Source organism: Anomalospiza imberbis, chromosome Z (assembly GCF_031753505.1).
Source record: "Anomalospiza imberbis isolate Cuckoo-Finch-1a 21T00152 chromosome Z, ASM3175350v1, whole genome shotgun sequence".
Lineage (NCBI taxonomy): Eukaryota > Metazoa > Chordata > Aves > Passeriformes > Viduidae > Anomalospiza > Anomalospiza imberbis.
The window spans coordinates 685,227-706,706 of record NC_089721.1 but is presented as its reverse complement, the minus strand read 5'-3'; the positions used below and the strand labels follow the sequence as shown (position 1 = coordinate 706,706).

At 40.4% G+C, this 21,480-nt stretch overlaps 1 protein-coding gene across 10 annotated transcripts in view; it reads right to left on the bottom strand.

Annotated features, from left to right (window-relative positions):
• DYM (dymeclin) overlaps positions 1-21,480 on the bottom strand; it is a 210,710-nt gene that overhangs the window by 116,931 nt on the left and 72,299 nt on the right. For all 10 annotated transcript variants that reach the window (XM_068177388.1, XM_068177390.1, XM_068177393.1 and 7 more), the window contains 3 exons: positions 16,544-16,726; positions 12,890-13,068; positions 6,616-6,741 (listed from right to left, as the gene is read on the bottom strand). In XM_068177388.1, coding sequence (XP_068033489.1) covers positions 6,616-6,741; positions 12,890-13,068; positions 16,544-16,726 — 488 coding nt within the window. The remainder of the gene's footprint in view (positions 1-6,615; positions 6,742-12,889; positions 13,069-16,543; positions 16,727-21,480) is intronic.

The following is a 21,480-nucleotide window of genomic DNA, read 5'->3' as shown; positions in this document are numbered from 1 at the left end:
CCCTGCCTTGAAGGACTGGTAAAAATGACTCAACAGGAACTGTCCTAAAAACATGGAAAAGATCCTCTATAAATTCAGGGTTGTTCTCAGTCAAAACATAAATATGTTTAACAAGGACTACTGCACACAAAGCTATCGCCCTGTGTAACTTCAGAAAGAGAAGAGAGACTGGAGGAGAGCTGCAGAGGGACTGGGGACAAGGCATGCAGGGACAGCACACAGGCAGTGGCTGCCACTGCCAGAGGGCAGGCACAGATGGGATATTGGGAACCAGGAATTGCTGGCTGGGAGGGTGGGCAGGCCCTGGCACAGGGTGCCCAGAGCAGCTGGGGCTGACCCTGGATCCCTGGGAGTGTCCAAGGCCAGGCTGGACTTTGAGCAACCTGGGCTAGTGGAAGTTGTCCCTGCCCATGGCAGATGGAGGAACCCCGAGATGAACTTTAAGGTCTCTTCCAACCCAAACCATTTGCTGAGTCTGTACCTCTGGAAGCTCTTTCACAGTACAAGAGATATTTGAAATGGTATCATTATTATGATTCATGTTTGTTGAGTTATTCAAGCTTAAAGTTTGAGATATAAAAATATTTTTTATTATATATTAAGAGATAAAATAAAAATTCAGTTCCCTGAAATAAATTTAAAAATAAATTTTTAAAAGCATCTCCATTATTACATGCTGCCCAGTATCTGGCTCTTTGTCAGCACCTTGCTATTTCCCCACAAGGAAGCTAAAATGAAGCCAATGACTGTAACCTATAGATGGGGAAAACACTATTTTACGGCAAGGGTGACAAAACATCCCCAGGTACAGGCTGAAGTGTAGTAAACACCTTTTGCTAAAAGGATCAAAAAATCAGAATATGGGGAGGACGGAAAGACTTGAGAGGTATTTAAGGGGAGAATGGTCAAGGCTGTGGAATGAATAGGAAACATGAAATCACTACAAGAACGGTTTCCACAAATAGCAGGCGATGAGTGGATGTGGAAACCAATATAATTTCTGGTTATAACAAGTCACTAATACTATTTTAAGACAAAGTGATGATGGTATAAATGAAAACAAGTCATCCAAGGAGTTTCAGTAAACAAGGACAACTAGTCAGGATGAACAACATAGATGATTAACAGGAAATGCCTGAAAGACAAAGCAAAATCCACACATTTTTTCACAAAAAAAGGCAACTGAAAATTTCAAAAGCTGTTAGCGTAAGTAATTAATGAATCACACGTATGAACTTCAAGAAGATACTCTGCTAGTGGAGAACTTGATCATCCCAAGGCTGCTAAGCATAAACATATGGTAAGATATAGCAAGTTCATGGGTTCCTTCACAAATGCAAAATGCTAACATAAGTGTAGACATTCATCCTGGTTGCCTTAATTGTAATTTCTTAATAACAGCTTATTTCTGACTATGTGAATATACCTGTTCTCAAGAGAAGATTTTATATAAAGAAATAAATTTCAAGCTCAAATATCTCAAGCTCAGCACTGGAACTTTCCAGAAGAAAAACATATTGTTATATGAAGAATATAATATATGATCATTAAATAATGGTTACTCTCAGTAATACATAAATATAGCAGGGATAAGTTGTGGTTGCACATTTAATTTCCTGACTTTTACATGCTTATTGAAAATGTAACAGACTTTTTAAAAGACAAAATACAGCTACAAAAATGGGTAGTATAAAATACTATTTATTTTGTCATGACACACAATGTAAATTGAAAACAATAGTACATAAAGGGACGTATTTCCTGATGATTATTGAAGAAATAATTTCACTCAATTTGCTCTGAAATGATACCCAAGAGTTTGGGGTTTTTTTTGTTTTTTTGGTTTTTTTTTTCCCCTCTTAGACAAAACACGCTTATCCTGGCCAAATAACCGTCAACTTAACTGATTAAATTTCTAGTTAGTTAGTTTTTGTAGACACTGATTCATGAGTGAAACAGCAAAGCAACCTCCTCCTACAAATAAAACAATCCCCATGTTTCCTCCCACCCTCTTTGGTCCTATTTTGTGGGGCACATCCCTGCACTTCACCAACCAAAGTGGATGTTCATGATTCACTCTTTGCTGGAACTGAGAGCAGATTCCATCATGTGCTCTCTCCCACAGGGTGTCCCAGTGGGACAAGAGGAACGGGACAGGGACAAGTTAAGTAGTCTCAAGTAGTACCTTGAGCCCTCCAACATCTCCAGACACATCCTTCTCATCCACCAGGGATCTCTCTTGTATATAGAAGCCATCACCCTTTGTGTTTTCCCTCCCTGTAGCTTATTTCCACCTCCTTGCCCTCCCAGACCCCATTCCTTCTCAGCTCTTTCTTTTACCTGCTTCCATCCCCCCACCCACACCTTATCATCACAGTACCACAGAATGGTTTGTGTTAGAAAGGACTTAACAGCTCAATCCACCTTGCACTATCCCAGGTTGCTCTAAGCCCTTTCTAACTTGGCCCTGCACACTTCCAGGGATCCAGGGGCAGCCACAGCTGCTCTGGCCACCCTGGGCCAGGGCCTCACCACCTTCACAGGGAAGAATTTCTTCCCAATATCCCATCTAATCCTGCCTTCTGTCAGGGTGAAGCTATTCTCCTTTGTCCTACCCTGCCCATCCCAGTCTCTCATCAAAAAGAAGCTGACTTCACCTTCCTCAGCTTTTTGTCACTCTGTTCCTATCCTGCCTCTTTATTCATCTCTCTTCTCAGCATCCCAAAATCTTACCTACTTCTTGTTTAACTCTTATCCCTCTCCCATACTGTGCATGTTCCATGTTGCATGTTCCATGCACAGCCAGTCCCAGCCTGTTACAAATTTCTCCCAGCTGCTGTCACATCAGGGCTCCCATTCTTACACATTTGCCTCAACATGTGGACGAGGCACCTGGGGACTTGGGTCATTGGTGGCCTTGGCAGTGCTGGGGGAATGTTTGGACTCGATGGCCTTGCAGTGCTTTTCCAAGGTTCTTTGTGGTTTCAACCCCTGGCAAGCAGCAGCAGAAACATCCCTGGGAGCACAGTCCTGTCCCACAGGAACTGGGAGCTGCACTTGCACAAGCTGCAGCTTGTCCCTGCCTATCTCAGCTGATAATGTGATCCCTGGGCACGGGAGGATGCACACAGCCCAGATGGCTCTGGGAGCAACAAAATGAGAATACTCAGTTTTCACAGACGTCAGGCCACCTCCGGCTATGTCTCTGCTGCGCAGATGGAAACAGACTGCTCCCCGTGCCCAGAGACTGATCATTTGGTCACATTTAGTCATATTATCATCAGCAGACCCCTGGCACAAAGGCCACCTGCCAAATTTCAGATTCCTAATGCAAAACATGAAGTTACCAGGCCTCATTAAGTAACACGCTGACAGCTGAAAGCATGGACAAAGACATGTTAATGTTCCAGTCTCACCCCAGAAACCTTCAGTGAAAACTTCCCTGAAACTCGGAAAACACCAGCCTGGGAAAAAAGACAGTTACTGAGATAACTATTCCTTGAAATAGTACATTATTCTTAAAAAAAATATATATATAAATTCACAGTTATAAAGTTACATACCAGAATCTGTTACCTCTCCCCTACACTGGGGAAAGCAACCTGAGCTGGTAAGCAGTGAAACGGCTATTTCAAAAACAACAGCAGCAACCACCACCATCCATTTTGGGTTTCAGAGGCATGAAGCATGAGAATACCTTAAATTTCAAAATCATTTACCTGGAACTAGTGCCACCACTGACCAACCTCATTGGTTTGCAGTTAACATTAAACAGGTGAAAAAAGAAAAAAGCTTAGTCTCTGGGGTGGTCTTGCAAGAATAATTTTAAAAACAATTAAAATGTTTTGATTGAGTATTCTTCTGAATACCAGGCTCTTGGATAGTTCCAATTTAGGGAGCACAAACTGCAAAGATGCAAGAGCAGGGGCTCAGTTCTACACATACCAAGCAGTGAGATTCTCAGTTTCCCACAACTTTGCTCATGAGATATTTTCTAACACACTAAAAATAAACACAGTTAAGTCGTGATTTACAGTGTATCACCATTTACTACAGCATAAAGTGCTACAGTAGCACAATAAGGTTACTGCTACATAAAATACCATATGATGTTATTTTGATGTCTGATGTAATTTTATTTAGAACTTCATAAATCTGAGACAAAAGATCACCAATACTTGTCCCTCTGGGGAATTCTCACATTTACTTGTTTACTCTGCTATTATAATTATTGTTATTATTAGTGAAAGAAATTGAGTTCTATGTGGTTACAGTGACCCACCTGCATTAAACCAATTGCAGGGACAGGCCCTATAAAAATGCTTCAGCATCCTACAGCAGTCAAAAAGAGTTTCTGTGGTTTCCTGAGCTCCTTACCAGTTGGTATAATCACTAGATTTATAAAATTTTGCTCACTAAAATTAATCCCAAAAATCAATAAATAAATGTGAGTTAAATGCCACAAAGGAAAACAGCCCATAAATGAACTGTATAGTCATGGTTCTTGTAAGAACAGTACAGGATACATAGCAGAGAGAAAAACAGGTCGAACTAAAATATAGCACATCTTTTTTTCTTCATCTTTTACCCAGGTGATGGAGAGAATAAAAAAATTCTGCTGTAACTGCTAAAATTTGGTATGTACTTGCATGCATAAGGTTCAATGATGCTAGATGCTTACATTTTACAGAAAGGCCTACACAGATTTTCTGACTCCCATCATTCTGCAGACCTATAATACCCTCTTAGGCTTTAGGAGATGTGGAGTCTCCTACTTAATACTTAAGCAAGTATGAGACTAATTTCATACTTAATACTAGAATTTTTGAACAGTAACTTGCTCATTCATACCTGAAAACATCTATTTAATTAATTCAAAGATATGAGTGAGAGGAATGCATTTATAAGTATGACTTTGAAACTTTTTTTCCCTTACACTTATTTCCCTCCTCAGGATCTGTAGGAATGTGTAGGAGAAGCTTACACAGACAGGCCTGCAGCACCTCACAGCCACCTCTCATTATCCACCTAAGAACCAAATCCAGCAAAACTCTGGACACAAAGCACTATTAACAAATGGAACCAGGCAGTACAGAGCAGGAAAACACAACCACAGAGGAAAATAAGCAGTTACTGAACATCTGAAGTAAAATCAAAAGAACTGTGAAGAAAATGGCAGAAGCAAAGGCACGACTAAAAAAAATATCAGTGCAGGGTAAAAGGAACAAGGTGGGGTTTGTGTTTCTATTAAGATACAAGTAGTAAACCAATACCCACATTGCAAGCGAACACTACAACTCTGTTGGCAGGGTTAGCTGAAAGGCAGGACAAACCAGACATAAAACTTGATTTATGTTTTCATTCCACAGCTGGATCCTCATTAAGGAATTTTAGGGAAATCTTCCACTTTTACTCATCCAGTAAGGAATTTATTGGAAGACTTATTGAATTTATTTATTGTGTAAAGCCTCTAAAATGAACGAAGAGTGATAGGGGAAGAGACTGAGGCAGGAATGACACCTTGCCTGCTGAATTCCAACTCTCAACCAACCCAGTTTATGAGAGAGAATAACTGAGTGACATGGAACCTAAAAATACGCATCATACATGTACACCTCTGGTGCACATGTACAGGTTCAAGGCACACAAAATTGAGGCAGAAAAAAGCTTCAAGAAAATATTTCAGTCATCTGCATGGTTACTATAGGTGCTCCTAAAAGCTGCTTCCAAAAAGGTATTCCCAGGAAATTGCATTTAAATCATCTCTTCCTGCTTTCTACACACAGAGCTAAACTAAATAATATGAAATTTCAGAGAAAAAAATACTGTAAGTCTGGAAATTCACCTGGGTTCTGTTTAGGAACCTTGAAACTTGCTTTTAGCATTTTGCATTTCAATAATTCCACAAAGATAGTAATTTCCCCAAAAGAGAATTTCTGTGTCCCAGTCAAAAAATTAAATTAAATCAGTGCAAATACCTCATGGAGTATCATAGTTTTAGAAGCTGGGAAACTAGGACATAATTGTCCAAGGTATTCTCCTGCACAGATGGTCAAGGTCCATCAAAACTAGTAAAAATTTGGATCCTGTTATATGGACAACATAAAATAGAAATTAATCTAACAGAGAGACAGAAAAAGAAGTGCCAAGTAAGGAAGTAACATTTAGTACGGAAAATACAACTCCAGCTAAAGGTTGCATCACACTAGTTAAGAAAAGTTTTTCAGGAGAAATAAAAAATAAAAAAGGTTTCCTGTTTTTTTCCTCTCTCCTAGGCCCTCCACTTCCATGGCAAACATTCAGCACCTTTGAGGCAGACTGCCCAGCTATTACTAGGCTAATTTGTAACAGGGAACACCAAAAATGACAGAAAAAGAGATATTTGTAGCAGTTTCTCTACAGGAGGCAGTGTATTTGTGCATTTCACTTGGGAGAAGCTTTGAAAGCAGTCTTCAGGTTCCTTCTTCTTACAAAAAAAAGATGTATATGCCGTCAAATCTGGATGAGCTCATACAGCCTCTGCTGAGGGAACAGATTTGCCGAGGTATCTTCTTGGAAGTAAATATTTAGATTATCTTTAGAGCTGAAGGATTATTTACCAAAACAGCAACTCACCACTTCATGAATTGATCGGTTGAAGCCATCATCCTCTGTGAGGATCAGCAAAATGATAAGGGCCATGTAAACGTGGTGTGAATTCCTTTCTTCAACGTGATACAGAATTTCAAGAATTGGCAGAACCTTTAGGGAAGGAAAAATGCGTGTATCAGTTTAGTCTTCAAATACCTCAGATACTAAACAGAGGAGGCTCTGAAGGTCCCATGTATTGCCGTGCCCTTGATAATTCATATCAATTCCTCCCTCTTGAAACAACCACCCCTGAGGAGTGATATACAGTGTCCAAACACCTTGCATCTGCTTTATCTTGCCTCACAAGAGAGTCTAAACAAGTGTTTCCTTGTCGTCAGAAACGGAGTTTCGATCCCTAACAAATGAGATTCCCAGCCATACCAGTTATCATAACCTTCAAACACTTCAGTCCTCCTCTCTATACTACAGGGAAACAAGAATTGTTAAACAAGATTTTCACCAGACCAAGCAGGAAAACAGTTGTTTCTACCCATCTGTGCTACCACAAGCCTTCTCTGAAAAGCCCTTCCTCCTCAAATCTAGCCGAGCACATCAAAGCTGAGGTGAACAGAGGTATTTTGAGACATGAAAGTTAAATCCCATTTTGTTGTGTGAAGATAATGCCAGAAAAAAACCCCAGTTTGGGTTGGGTTAAGACTAGAAGAAGCCTGTTTTTCCAATTTTAGATAACACGCAGCCAAAGAGAACTGACTGATCATTATGATTAGAGTTCAGCCCAAGGTCTTGCAACATTTCCACCAGGATGAACAGCTTAAGCCAAAGCCTTGCAATAATAAGGAAAATGAGATTTCATTGCAACAGCAAGCATACCTGAATGCTAGTCTAAAGTTAATCCAGATGCAAACATTGTCTCTTTACCAAATGAAAATTAGCTTTCTACTGGCTCAGTACAACGTGGCTTCCCTGGGCTGCAGAAATAGGCTGAAATCACAAAAAAGCCCTGGAAAAAGGAACTGGAGAAAGCCCTCAGTTCCAAGAAGATTCTAGACACCTAAAAATTTGCTGTTTTTCAAAACAGGCCAAATGCAGCTGGATGAATCATGTGAAACCTATTCTGGTAAGAAGCCAGGACACCAAGTGCTTCACAAGCCTCTGAAGTTACCAAAATGTTCTCTTACAGTCAACCATCCTCAAAACAGTTGGGACATGTTAAACCAGTTTTTATTAGAATGAAATGAGATTGATCTGAATGCTGCAGGCCACCAAAACATTTTGACACATGCTTTGGTCAGGGTCAAGACAAGATGACAACAGAAGCAGAAGGAGAATATACTTACAGTAATATTTTTATTAATATTAAATAAATATTAAAAGAAAAATTTTTTTTAAATACATGTTGCAAACATCCTTCTCTTGCCGTTTCAAAGGATCCTTCAGAAACCTCTCTCCCCAGTGGAAACTAGTGTATCATCTTTATGTTTTCTGAATATCAGTCTTGAGTAAAGACCAGGTTTTCCCTACAACTTCTAATTAACATATAGACAAAAAAAAGTCCTTTTCATTGGATGGGGAGAAAGAGAGGCAAATATCACTGTGTTGGTCCACCATTCAAATTGTTTCCTTCTCCAACACTTACATGTATCTTTGTACTGTAAAAGCTCTGTCATTTCCAATTCCAAGAGTTATTATAATAAGCTGGATAGAGCTGAAGCAACATAAAACTAATGAAGAATTGTATTTACAACTTTGCAGGGAGAACAACAAAAGCCTTGCTAAAGGTAACCACTGGAACAACTTCTTAGTTTTCCAGACAGAGCTCAGATGGAAGTACAGGATGGTTTGGGTTGGAAGGGACCTTTAAAGGTAATTGTGATTCAGTCTGGTTGTGTTAAACCATACAAACCACTCTGGCAAAACATACTCGTTCAGAACAGCTCAAAATATCTCCTCTGTCTATGCACATTAATGCTAATTGTAACTGAAGAAGTCCGTTCATGGTCTCAAGTGCTCCAAGTCCTCCAGTATCATGTATTTTAAAACTACATTTTAAAATACATGATACTGAGACATTGCAGCCATTCCCCTACAAGCCAATATGTGAAAGTGTTGTTACTAAAGCTCCATACTTGCTACTGAAGAGTAGTCTGGCACTCCAGATCATGGCAATCAGTCCTCCTGCCCCAAAAAAACCTCTGCTGCTTCCAAAACCTCTACTCCTTTGGCTATATTTCCCTTTCCACTCCTTTTTCAGGCTCTGTGCCACCTACACACTGGACAAAACTCAGGGAGGCATATGGCAACTTAATTCTCTCTTATGTGCCATTTCTGGATGGAACCAGAACCAATTTGTACACTTTCCATAATCCTTCCTCCTTACAAGATGTCTTTCTTTGTATACTGATTGCTGTGGTGCACACGCACCTGTAGGACAAGTATTACTGTTCTCAAAACAAAAACTAGTTAACAAGCCAGCACTTCTATAAAAAGTTACAATAAAGATTCAATTAAAACTCTAATCATATGAAAATATAAAATTCAAAATACTCTAGGAGATGCCTGTGAGGAGTCTTGGGAGGAACCTGGAGGAGACAGTTTTCATCAAAAGAGGGAGGCTTTTAAATAATTTCCTTGAAGAAGTCTGGGGCTGAAGCCTGGGTCTCAGGTCTCTAGAGGAATTCAAAGATAATTGAACCCTGAGAGATGCCTGGAAGGAGTCTTGGGAGGATTCTGGAAGAGATGGATTCCTCCAAAAAAGAAGAATCCTCTCAGTTAATATTATAATTATATTAAAATTTATCTAGACTTTCAACCAACATACATTTCTATACTTCTATGCTGCATACATACATTAAAACTTTTATACCTATCTTCTTACACAATGGTTTTATCCAACCTTATATTGAGAAGACAGCCACCACTTCTTTTGTATTGCTGACCCTTTTCTTACAGCCATCACACTACCTCTACTGCACCACTAGTAACACTCCTCCCTCAGGAGCAGCTTTTAACTGGCAAGAAACAGCCACCATTAACAAGTTACTTTTAATCCCCAAAACAAGTGGCAGGTAAAAACAGACACTGAAAATTGCAGGTGCTATATCCAGTCCAAAGTTGGTTTCCCCAGTAAAGTTTAAAAATAGATTGTCTTTAGTACTCAACAAAATACAAGCAGCAACCTGCTTAAGACAAATTTATACTACAGGAAAAAATATTGCTGTAGCATCAGCTGATATAAATACATCACTATGTATGTTATTTCATTCCAATCATGTTGAGCAGCAACAAAATCTCAACTCAGCAGCCAAAGAAAACACATCGAATAGCTCATTCCTTACACGCAGGAATCTAACTGGTATACTTACTTGCAATACTGGTGTTAATTGCTCTTTCAAACAGAAAAAGGTTTGACAGTCTCCCATCCACAGACCAGAACACTATGCTTATCAAAAAAAGTGTTAACTGCTCTCTGTTTCACCTGTCCCATCACTTTCTAGAGGATCCCTGCAAGCACTTTGAGAAGGACAGCCAAATACTAGATGAAACTTCTCTAAGAGAAGATTCTCTAGCATCAGATATTTAATCCAGTTATTTTAAAAAATGAAGTCATGAAGGACACACAAAGATGCTATTCATTTTGCCAAGCAGAATTATATTAAAAGCAAAAAAAGGTTCTTCATTAACAATACCACACGAAGCCCAACAGAAGGTGAAGGTATTTAGCTATAACTGACAGAGGGATATACATACAAATGAGGAAGTGAGCTGAGACAGTATCTGTTGTACCAGCTAAGAAAAACAAACTTTTAATTTACAAGTTACTCTAAAGTTGAAAAAGAGCAGAGACACATTTCAAAAAATCCTTATGAAATGTTACAGAGCACCTTCTGGTGACGCTTCCTGGGCACAGAAAGGGAGACAAATTAAAATAGGGGAAAACACAACATATGGGATGCACTGAGTGCAGTGAAACAGGAACAACCTGCAAAACCCTCTAAAGTTTAGGATGAGCTCTGAGCTGCCTGTGGACGTGATCTCTCACACAGCACCTCTATACCTTACACCCCATTCATCCAACTGCCTCTGTACAAAGAGGCCACTGATTTACACCACATGCCTCCAAAAAGTCCTCCACCCTCCTTCAAAGATCATTTTGACTCCAGATTAATGACCTTACTGTTTTTCTCCCATATCTCCGGATGGTGGGAATCAACCTCCAGGCTTTAATTCTTACCATCCCTCTCTGCAAGCAGAGATTCCTGTTTTTTTTCAAGGATTCCCCTTTATGAAGGCACATACACATCCTGGTGCTCCCCAAGCTCTTCTCTGACCAGCTAGTTAGCTTCCCAGACCTCTCACAGTGTTATTGTTAACTTAAAAGCAAAAAAACCTTCCATGTTTCTCAACACGGATCCATTTTTCAATAGTCTGTAACTATTTTTAGTTACAGACTATTGGAAGTACAGTCTGGAAGTACAAGACCAGACTAGCACACAGTGTATCAGCACCACTCTTGCCATACAGGGAAGGACAGTCAACTCCTGTACTCAAGTCCCTTTATCTCATTATCACGTCTAAGACTGAATTACCCTTTTCCACCACAGGATTGTAGTTAGGAGGTCATGATTTCTTTGTTCAGTAGCCCTCCCAGCCCTCCCAATTCTTTTTGGGTCTGGCTCAGCCTGCCTTAACGAGCAATTAAAATGGCTCTTCTCAGTTGGTTGCTGCTTATCCTTATCTACTGGCCCAATAAAAACGAGAGGATTGGACAAAGATGTCAGTAACTTGTCAGTAGAGATCACAAAGAAGCAGCATGAAGAGCAAAAATAAGAGCAGTTTCAAATGTTGGTATTGAAAAAAAATCAAAATACCTACAAAAACATACTGTTGACTTTTCAGTGATGATTTTCTGAATTTTTTCCAGCTTTTCCCATGAAGCGTTTAAAGTTGCTGATAATTTCTGAGATTTTCTGACTGTTTTTTTTAAGGTGATAATAGATGAAAAAAATCCTACATTGAAGAGTATCTGAGTACCTGCATCGTGACTTGTTTTGACAGATGCACTGCATTGTTTTTCTGGAAGCTTTACAGTGTATCAGACACCATAATTATAAAACAATGCACACACCTAATATTCACTTGTCTAGAGCTACCTGGGATAGTGGAAGGCATCCCTGCACATGCAAGGGGTTGGAACAAGATGGGCTCTAAGGTCCCTTCCAACCCAAACCAGTCTAGGATTCTATGCTGTGAGTCTAAAGATGCAGCAAATTGTTATGGTTAGCAGCTGTTAACTTGTCATATCACACACTAGCAGCCCCAAAAATTATACGTGGCCATTTGTTCACAGAATTAATGCAAAATGACTCAGCCCTTGCCTACATAATCTGCCGTGGACACAGGAGTTCAGTCTTGAATCAATTCAGCACCAACCATCTCACCCCAGTTTGCCAACAGTGGTGTCTATCAACTCCGATTTTAGCAATACATCTGCTAGAACTTGGACTGAAACCAAACTCACTCCATATCTGCCATCAAATAGGCAAGGGATCTAATTACCTGGCAAGATTTCAAATATTAAAATGGAAAGGGTTCCTCTATTCTGTTACCAATTCCCCTAGACAGCCATTATCTTATTAAAGGAATGCTTTTTAATAAGTAAGATTTGTTAAAGTGGTTTGTGACATTACTAAAGTGGGGAGCATAAGCTAATTTATAACCTACAAAACCATACCAGGTGTCTGTTATATTGGCCATTAACCACAATCCTATTTAAGTGGTTAAAAAGGCACTACAGTTGTATTTCTATAAAATCTGTGAGCTGCTCCTTGAGGAGTTTCAGTCTTAGGTCAACCCTGTAAGACATTTGGCATGTTAGTCCAGTTACAGCTCATTTTGTTAACTATTACTCCTGAAAGCACAGAGACAGCTTGTGCAACTTTTTGGCCTGAATATCCAAAAGAGATAAATAAAATAGTGAATGGTATTATATCTGCTACCAGTTTCTCTACCGAATGATCAGAAGTGGGCAGGTTTGACCTGGGTCATGATAGTGGCACAGAGATAGAGGGAATCCAAGATAGTCTTGCAGCTTTAGCAGTACCACCCTTGACTGCAGTGACGTGTTCAGCAGCACACTCCTGAGATGATGTAACAAAAATGAGTAAGTGAGCTAGAACTGGAAAATGAGTGATTCAGAACCTATTGCACTGCAGAACAGAGGCCACTGGCAGCTGGTGACACCCAAGCTTGCAGGGCCAATGCCTCGTGAGGAGAATAAAGGAGGCAAAGCAAGACTCACCAGATTTTCTATGTCTGCCCGTGCCAACACATAGGTCCGCACGTTGCTGTTCTGATGCAGAAGCATGTATAAGAGAAGAGTGGCTTGATCAGATTTCTGCTGCTCACATAAAGCTGTGTATAAACTGTTAAAGTTAATCTGGAAAGCGTGTGGATTTGATGATGAAAAAGCAGTGTTATCTGAAATAAAGAAAAAAAAATAGTCTTTAACAAATACATTTATCATTCATTTATTTGTTAATTTTATAAAATCTCTGGGGGAAATATTTAATACACCACAGAAAGGAGGAAACAAAAGTCACCCGTGACTCTTATTACCAATGGTCATAAACCATAATAGAGCCTCATAAAGCTTCAGTTGTGCCAAAAAGCTGAGGTTGTCCTCCCATATGAGCTTCAGTAAGACCCCAGTACCTACACAAAACATTCATCTTTTTTCATAAAACAATTTTGTCCCTCCATATGGCTTCCACTGCTAAGAAGGAATGTGATCCCAGGAGCTGCTGGAAGGGAGGCAGCCGCAAGGTCTTCCATGGAAACAATATACCAATGATTAACTTCCAAACCCTGCACATCGAACTTACAGGTTTAGTTCTCTGGCTTTAAGGCAGAGTATCTCCCATCCATCCCTTTCTTGGTATAAAGGGTATATGTGCAGAGGTTAAGATTACTGTGATATCTCAGTGAAACGTAGGTGTCAGGACTTTAGAGGTGTGTGGTGGGGAGCTTGGTGAGTTAAGTGATGTAAAACATCACATCACGTTGTCTGAAATCCCTCAAAGTAACTGCAGTTTGTTCATAATCACAATACACTCTGTGCCAGGGCTGGAAGTGAAAATAAAACAGATTTCTGTTCACAGAACTTTTACCAACCTCAATAAAAGCATCCATTTGCACAGATTTCTAAGATCTAGAAATTCCCTGTGGAAAAAGAAAAAGCTAGTACTTACAGAGGGCTTTTGAAGAAGATGGAGAGTGAGAGAATTTTTACATGGGCAAATAGCCATAAGACATGGGGAAGGGTTTTAAACTGAGAGAGAAGACATTTAGATGAGAGATCAGGAAGAAATTCTTCCCTGTGAGTGTGATGAGGCCCTGGCACAGGTTTCCCAGAGAAGTTGTGGCTGTCCCTGGATCCCTGGCAGTCTCCAAGGCCAGGTTGGACAAAGCTTGTATCCAGGACAAACCTGGGATGGTGGAAGGTGTCCCTGCCCAAGGCAAGAGAGTTGAAACTGGGTGATTTTGAAGGTCCTTTCCAACCCAAACCACACTGTGGTTCTGTGATTTTAAGACCATATTCTTATTGAAGCTTGCTAAGTAGCTTTCAGCACAGAAGAGCATGGCAGTCGTCATGTATTTTGAACAACATTTCCGCCCACTTTGGATGGAAAAAGTGCTTGGAATTGCTGCAGGAGCCCTGCAGGAGCCCTGGCTGCCATTGGTTTTGTGGGGCCCAGCAGACAGCGTGCTGGGGAGCCACCAATCCTTTTGGCCAGGGCAAGGGGGGACAGCTCCAGCCATTGAGCTGGAGGCAGCAGGAGGCCCTGGAGCAAACAGAACTCCTGCCTGCAGGAGTTGGGAACCACGCAGAGACACAGCCCCGCAGCGATGGAAACCCTGCCTGTCCCAAAACCACGCACCCACAGGCGCAGGAGACTCCAACCTCAACTACTGACCATGACTATGCACCAGCTGGTTTAAAACCTTTTTGCTTTGGGCAGGAATTTCCCTTCAGGAGGGAAAACCTGGATGTAGACAGCAAAATCAGAACAATTCATTCCTTGGTGCCACAGGTCATTAGCTGAGAAGCTCCCCTTGGCTTTGCACCTTCATTTCTGTGGATGTTTAAGTTGTGTCACTGGGATTTATAGCATTTCACTAACAGTTTTATTAAAGGATACTAAAAAGTCCAGTAAAATAAAAATCTAAACAGAATGAAAGAAAATTACCAGCAATACCAGCATATCCTGTGTCATTCTGCAGAACATTAAGCTGATCAACAGAAAAATTAAACTATTCTAAACCATGTACAAAAAAAACCCCTATCCTGAATTCTTCTCGTTTTGTCCCAATTAAATTATAGAAATTACTTTCTTAAAAATGCCAATTTTCCTTTTATAGTATAAGTTATGACTGCAACCAGCCTCTTTTTTTCACATTATTTTCCTCTTACAAACCCCTTAGAATGTTCACAGAAATCAAATTTAAGCTCAATTATGAGTATTGCTAGTGGGAACAAGTTTCTGGGAAACAATAAGTCATTCTATCAACACACACATGTAGAGAAAATATAGCTTTTCATGCTACATTTGACACAAAATAAGTTATTTCAAAATTTTATAATGATATATGTATAGCACGCTTTAACGAAATACATTACTGGCTACTGATGGCATGAAACAAAGCCAAACAAAATGCAACATTAAAGAAAGCTTGCAGTTTAAAGACAGAACAAAACAAAAACTTTATCAACAATTTGATCTCAACCACCTGTAAATGGTATCCAATAAATCAAAGAAGCATGTTAGGACTCAGAATTCTTCTTATGAGAACAATCCTCCACCTTCACAACCCAATAAATTTTCCTAGGTAATGGTGAATTAATTTAGAGCTCAACCTGGTTAAAACTTAATGGATAAAGGAATACAAAAGTTCCCCAGAAGAAAGTGTATAACTCAGGATATTACTGTGGCTTCACAGGTTGTCACACAGCTCCCGAGCCCTGTGCACGGTGCCAACCTGCACAAAGCCAATGAAAGGTAAAACCACATGGCTCAGATTCAGAGATTTAAGTATGGATAAAGTACACATGGAAAATGGTAGAGTCCTCATCCCTGCAGGGATTTAAAAGCCATGTGGATGTGGCAGGTGGGGACAAGGGGTAGTGGTGGCCTTGGCAGTGGTGGGGAATGGTTGGACTTGGAGGGCCTTTCCAACCTAAATAATCCTATGAAAGGCACAGGATCTAGATAGCACAAGCTGTGTTAGTGCACTCACATGTCCCCGACAAGACCCTGTGAATCGGTGCCACATGGCACCTGCAGTTACCTGACACATAGACTGGAACCTGCCTTCTCAAAACCCAGACAAGCACCAAAACAACTCTGAAACCTCTCATATATACAAAACTCATGGCAGTGTTTACGTTAAACATTTTTTTTCTTACATTTGAAATACAAGAATACAGTCAGCAAACCCAGGCAGCAATTTAATCTTTTACCTTGTCTCTAAGTACCATGATTCCGGGACAAAAAGTGCTACAAATTTTTAGGGGACTCCTGCAGACTCTTGGATAACCAATCTACTTATAGGTTAGTTTTATTTATATTTTATGAAATTATAGAGTCACAGAATCATCAAGGTCAGCAGAAACCTTGAAGGACTTCTAGTCCAGAAATAAAATGGACCAGGATTATGAAGCTTTCTAGTATTTTTCAAGTCAGAAGAATAAAGTATCCTCCCTCTGCCCCCACCACTAAGTTCCAGCGGCTGAGGAACTCCACCTCAAAGCTCCCAGATAAAAACATGTTAATACTGTTCTTCCATGGGTGGGCTGGAAGGACAAAAAATCTTGGAAAGAGAACCTCTAAGCAATCACAGCATCTTAAAACTCCACTTCATCCGTTCAGGCTCAGGAATAAGAACAGATACAAACCTTGCGTGTTCTTGAAGGACATGATGGCTTGCCTGTACGGGTTTGGGGTGTCTGGAGTGTCAGTCAGGTTGGCCAGGACCAGCAGCAGCAGCAGGCTCTGGCTGGCCAGAGGGGAGCACTGCTCCAGCTGGGCTGATGCTTTGCTGCCCACCCCACCCAGCGTGAACACTGTCCACAGGCCAGCTGCAGAGAAAAAAACAAATAACAGCTTGGTCATATTTTAATAAACAATGCTATTTTAGAGAGTAGGTAGACAAGATGTTGGAACAAAATCCTTCCCTGTGAGGGTGCTGAGGCCCTGGCACAGGTTTCACAGCGTAGCTGTGGTTGTCCCTGGATCCCTGGAAGTGTCCAAGGCCAGGCTGGACAGGGCTTGGAGCAACCTGGGATGGTGGAAGTTGTCCCTGCCTATGGTTGGGGGTGGCACTGGATGGGCTTTAAGGTCCTTCCAGCCAAACCATTCTCTGATTTCACAATTGTACATTGTGCACGTACAGCTCCAGTACTAAGGCATAATGTATAAAGCCAATGCAATGTCCCCAGAGGCTGCTTGAAAAAACTCTCATTATCACATTGTTCAAACTTTGATGATTGAGCCCCAAATGCAGAGTAATTTTCATACTTACAGAACTAAAAATAATTAACTCCAATACCAAACTACTGCATTTGAAATTCCTGTTCTAATTACAGCAGGGTTGGTGAAACCAGATGACCAACTACATGCCCAAATACTGATTAGAGGAGAAGGAGCATCAGAGGACGATGAAAGGACTCCCATCATCCCTCTCCAGCAAGTCCATTAATCCTTATACCCTGGCCACTGCTCATGGGAGTGCATTACAGCACTGAAAAAAAACTAAGAAAAGCACCAAAACAGAGACGCTGCAGACTCAGCATTATTGGAGTACAAAGTCAGAGGAAAGGCTAAAACCTCTATGTTTATCACATCTGGGCTCTTGATACATTCATTACAAGGGCATAATAAGCAGCCCCTCCCAGTCACATAGTATTAGATTCATCCCCAAATGCCTGCCTAGCACTTCATTTTTTGAGTGTATCTTGAAATTTTATGGCAGAGACTCAGCATTTCATCAAATTATTCATTTAACAGGTCAAAGCTTTGAGTTATACAGGGTAAAAAAATAGTAAGTTTTACTTAAAAAAAGGTAAATCCTTATTTCTTCTTTTAATAAATGTCAAAATCAAAAATTAAATACAATACACCTTCTTAAAGAAAACAGAAGAATTAAGAAAGGTTAGTTTCCAGTCTTTTTGTCATCAAGATTCAAGGTGTAAATGACAAAAACTTATGAGCCTTTTGAATGCAAAATACTAAAGTATAACCGGTTAAAAGAATTTCAAGTACTCTCAGCTCTACAAAATTTCAAGCCATCCAATGAGTACTTTTCTTCAAATGTAATTATACAGTCAGATTATGTAACGAACCAGTGCTCCCTCATTAGGGCAACTGCAGAACAATTACTGCCAAGTCATAGGCAAGGGGACTAATGCCACTCAGTGTTAAGCAGCTTGAGAGAATTCTTATAACAAAAAGTACCATAATTGCAGCCTTCTTAGCAAGAATTTCATGTTATATTAGTAACCCTTTATCACCATGCTTTTTATCCACTGTTCTTATCAGAATGAATGATGCTGACCATTGAGTTTTTCACATGACTTAACCAGAGAGGTAACATGCAAATAAACTATTTTAAAACCCTGAAACAACTGTACATTTATCATCACATATTAAAGAAATTAAAATTCATCAGATTTCCATTCTTAGTGTAGTTCTTGTTTTTAATTTTCTACCACTCCATCCTTCTGTGGCTGCTATCTGCCATTACACCTTTCCTCAATAGTTAGGAAAAGAGGGATATGGCCAAAACTCCAGTGATTAATCTGAATCTTCCACCAGGGAGAACAAGGTCACAATGTGCAAGAGACACCTGCACATGAATATGTGGCCACAGTGACCTCCTGAAGTTCTCTTGTGGGTTGGCAAGTCCTCCAGAAAACCAAACCCATGTAACAGGTTCATAACATTCCTTTCAGTTGCAAGGGCAGTGTCACATTAGGTGCTAAGTATTGGCTGATGCTTCCAACACACTCAAGTTAAAAACACTGTAAAGGAAAATATTATTTCTGATCATAAGCATCACACTAAAATGCCAAATAGGTAAAGAGTCTGGGAAGACAGAGGAACAGGAAGTTTCTAGCTGTATGTAGCAGTATGTTCACAATATCTGAAATATTACTTTGTTAAACCTAATTTTATATTTATGCATATTTCAAAATTACAAGACTATATTTAACTTCTTTAACATGCAAAACAAAGTAACTTATACTGCGTTCTCTTAGAAGCTTTCCTTACTATATTCTTTTCAGATCTGAAGTTAACAGAAAACATAGAAGAATAGACACTGATACAGTGTGGACAGAATGATATTTCAGATTCTGCTTCTTCAGAACATCTCAGGAAAAAAACAACAGGATAAAAGTAAAGAATTTCATATTTAAAAGGGATGAAGGCCAGATTGGACAGGGCTCTAGCAGCCTGGGATAGTGGAAGGGCTGGGAATGAGATGAGCCTTGAAATCCCTTCCAACCCAAACCATTGTAGGATTCCATGATTCCATGAAAATTCCTGTTTAAACCAACAGGATAGCCACAGATGACTGCAACAGTACTAGTTCTGCCTGGCATCATTACAGGCATGAACTGAAATTTGCCTAAATGCTTCAACATATAAACTGGATTTCTTTCACATTGAGGTTGTTTTTTTTTTTTTTTTTTTAATTTTACTTCTATCCTCTTGTCATTTTTTTATACACCACAACAGAAATATAAATTCCAGATGTTTTTGTAAAGCTTTCTACATCTCTGGGAGGTGGCAAAGATAAGCCAGGGTTCTCAAAATTAAACCACTAAACTGCAAAAAGGAGGGAAGGGTAGATTATCTGAAACAGTGTCATGAGGCACACTGCTTCTGAAGATTTATAAAATCTTCAAAAGTTTCTACAGTACTAAATGCTACCTTTCTGGTCCCAATTAAAAGTCTGATGAAGTCAATATAAAACAATCTCTTCAACATTGTTGTGGTTTACACAACCAATCATTCTCTCCTCTCTGGTGAGATGGGGCCGAGAACTGAGAGAAAACACAAAACTCATGGGTTAAGATGAAGGCAATTCAATAGGACTGAAAAAGAAGGGAAATTATGATGATGATAATAGTAATGATAAAATATTATACAGAGGAAGTGATGCACAGTGCAGTTGCTCACCACCTGCTGCAGACCCTGAAGCAGTGTCCACCCACCCCTGGGCAACACCTCCCTGTTTTATTGCTCAGCATGATGGGATATGGGATATTCCTTCAACCTATTGGGTCAGCTGTCCTGGCTGTGTCCCCTCGCAGCTCCTTGTGCCTTAAGAAACCTTGAAGCTCATCCCATTCTAAGCCCTGCCATGGGCAGGGACACTTTCCACTATCCCAGGTTGCTCCAAGCCATGTCCAATCTGGTCTGGAACACTTTCAGGGATGAGACAACCACAGCTGCTCTGGGAAACCTGTGCTAGGGCTTCCCACCCTCACATAGAGGGACTTCTTCCAAAATTATGAAAAGTTGACAAGTCCTTGATGCAGCATAAGCAAGACTTAGCAAGGACTAAAACATCAACATTACGCAGCACTACAACTGTATCCAAGCTGAAACCAAGACAAAATTTTAGGTATTTAGATCACTTACTTCACTTACACAGTTTACTGTTTTCTGCAGAATACCTTCAATTGCATTTCTCTAATATTTGTTCATCATTTCTGTGTCCAGCTCTGGGCTCCCCACTACAAGAGGGACATGGAGCTCTTGGAGCAGGTCCAGTGAAGAGCGACACATATACCGAAGGGCCTGGAGCCTCTCTCTAAGGAGGACAGGCTGGGGAGGAGGAAGGAGCTGGGCTGTTCAGGCTGTGAGAGGGCCCTCAGCCCTGCATATCCCTGCGTGTCCCTGCGTGTCCGTGTGCAGGGAGGGGCAGAGCAGGGCCCAGGCTCTGCTCCAGGCCCAGCAATGGCACCAGAGCCACAGGCAGGGACTGAGCCCAGCAGTTCCCCTGCACAGGAGGCACAACTTCTGCCCTGAGCACAGACCAGAGAGGGGTGGAGTCTCCCTCACCAGGGACATTCCAGAGCCCTCTGGACACAATGCTGTGCCCTGTGCTGTAGGATGGCCCTGCTGGAGCAGGGAGGTAGAGCACCAGACGTCCCACTGTAGGCCCTTCCAGCCTGACCAGCTGTGGAATTCACTGATTTAACGTTATTTCTTGACTCAGTCCCACATGGAACCACATTGCTGGAAGTTTTGTCAATTGGAGAACTGTAAAATTCTCCAAATTATTTCTGGAAAATACTCAAATACTTTAATAAGGTACTGACTGGTTTTACTTTTAAAACCAAATTAACAAATTCGTTTTGCCCCTCTCTTCCACCAAACTAGCCACCACAGGGTTTTTTTCCCTGTTCATACAACTCTATGTAAGGCAGAGCAAGAAAAGCAGGTCATAAGAGCAAAGTATGTTATTTTGCAACAGAGAAGCTGAGATTTTCTGTAAGATGGCTGGAAACACAGTTTACAGCCATGAAAACAAACCCAGGACTTTAATCTAGTTTGACAGTCTGTGAAAAAACACTTAATGGCAAAATGAAGTTATGACACAGTCATCAAAATAGAACTTTCTTTCACCTGACTGTTATTTGATGTAAACACAACTCTGCAGAAATCTCAGCCTAATGCCTAGTCTTTGTTACACAATGAGATAAAAGTAAGGTTCATGTTGTACCAATTTCAAAAAAGTTTAAACATACTTATAGTTTCACAATATTAAGAAGAATTTTAACAGTTTGACTTTGAAGATATTTTGAAACCAAGAGTGCAGAAG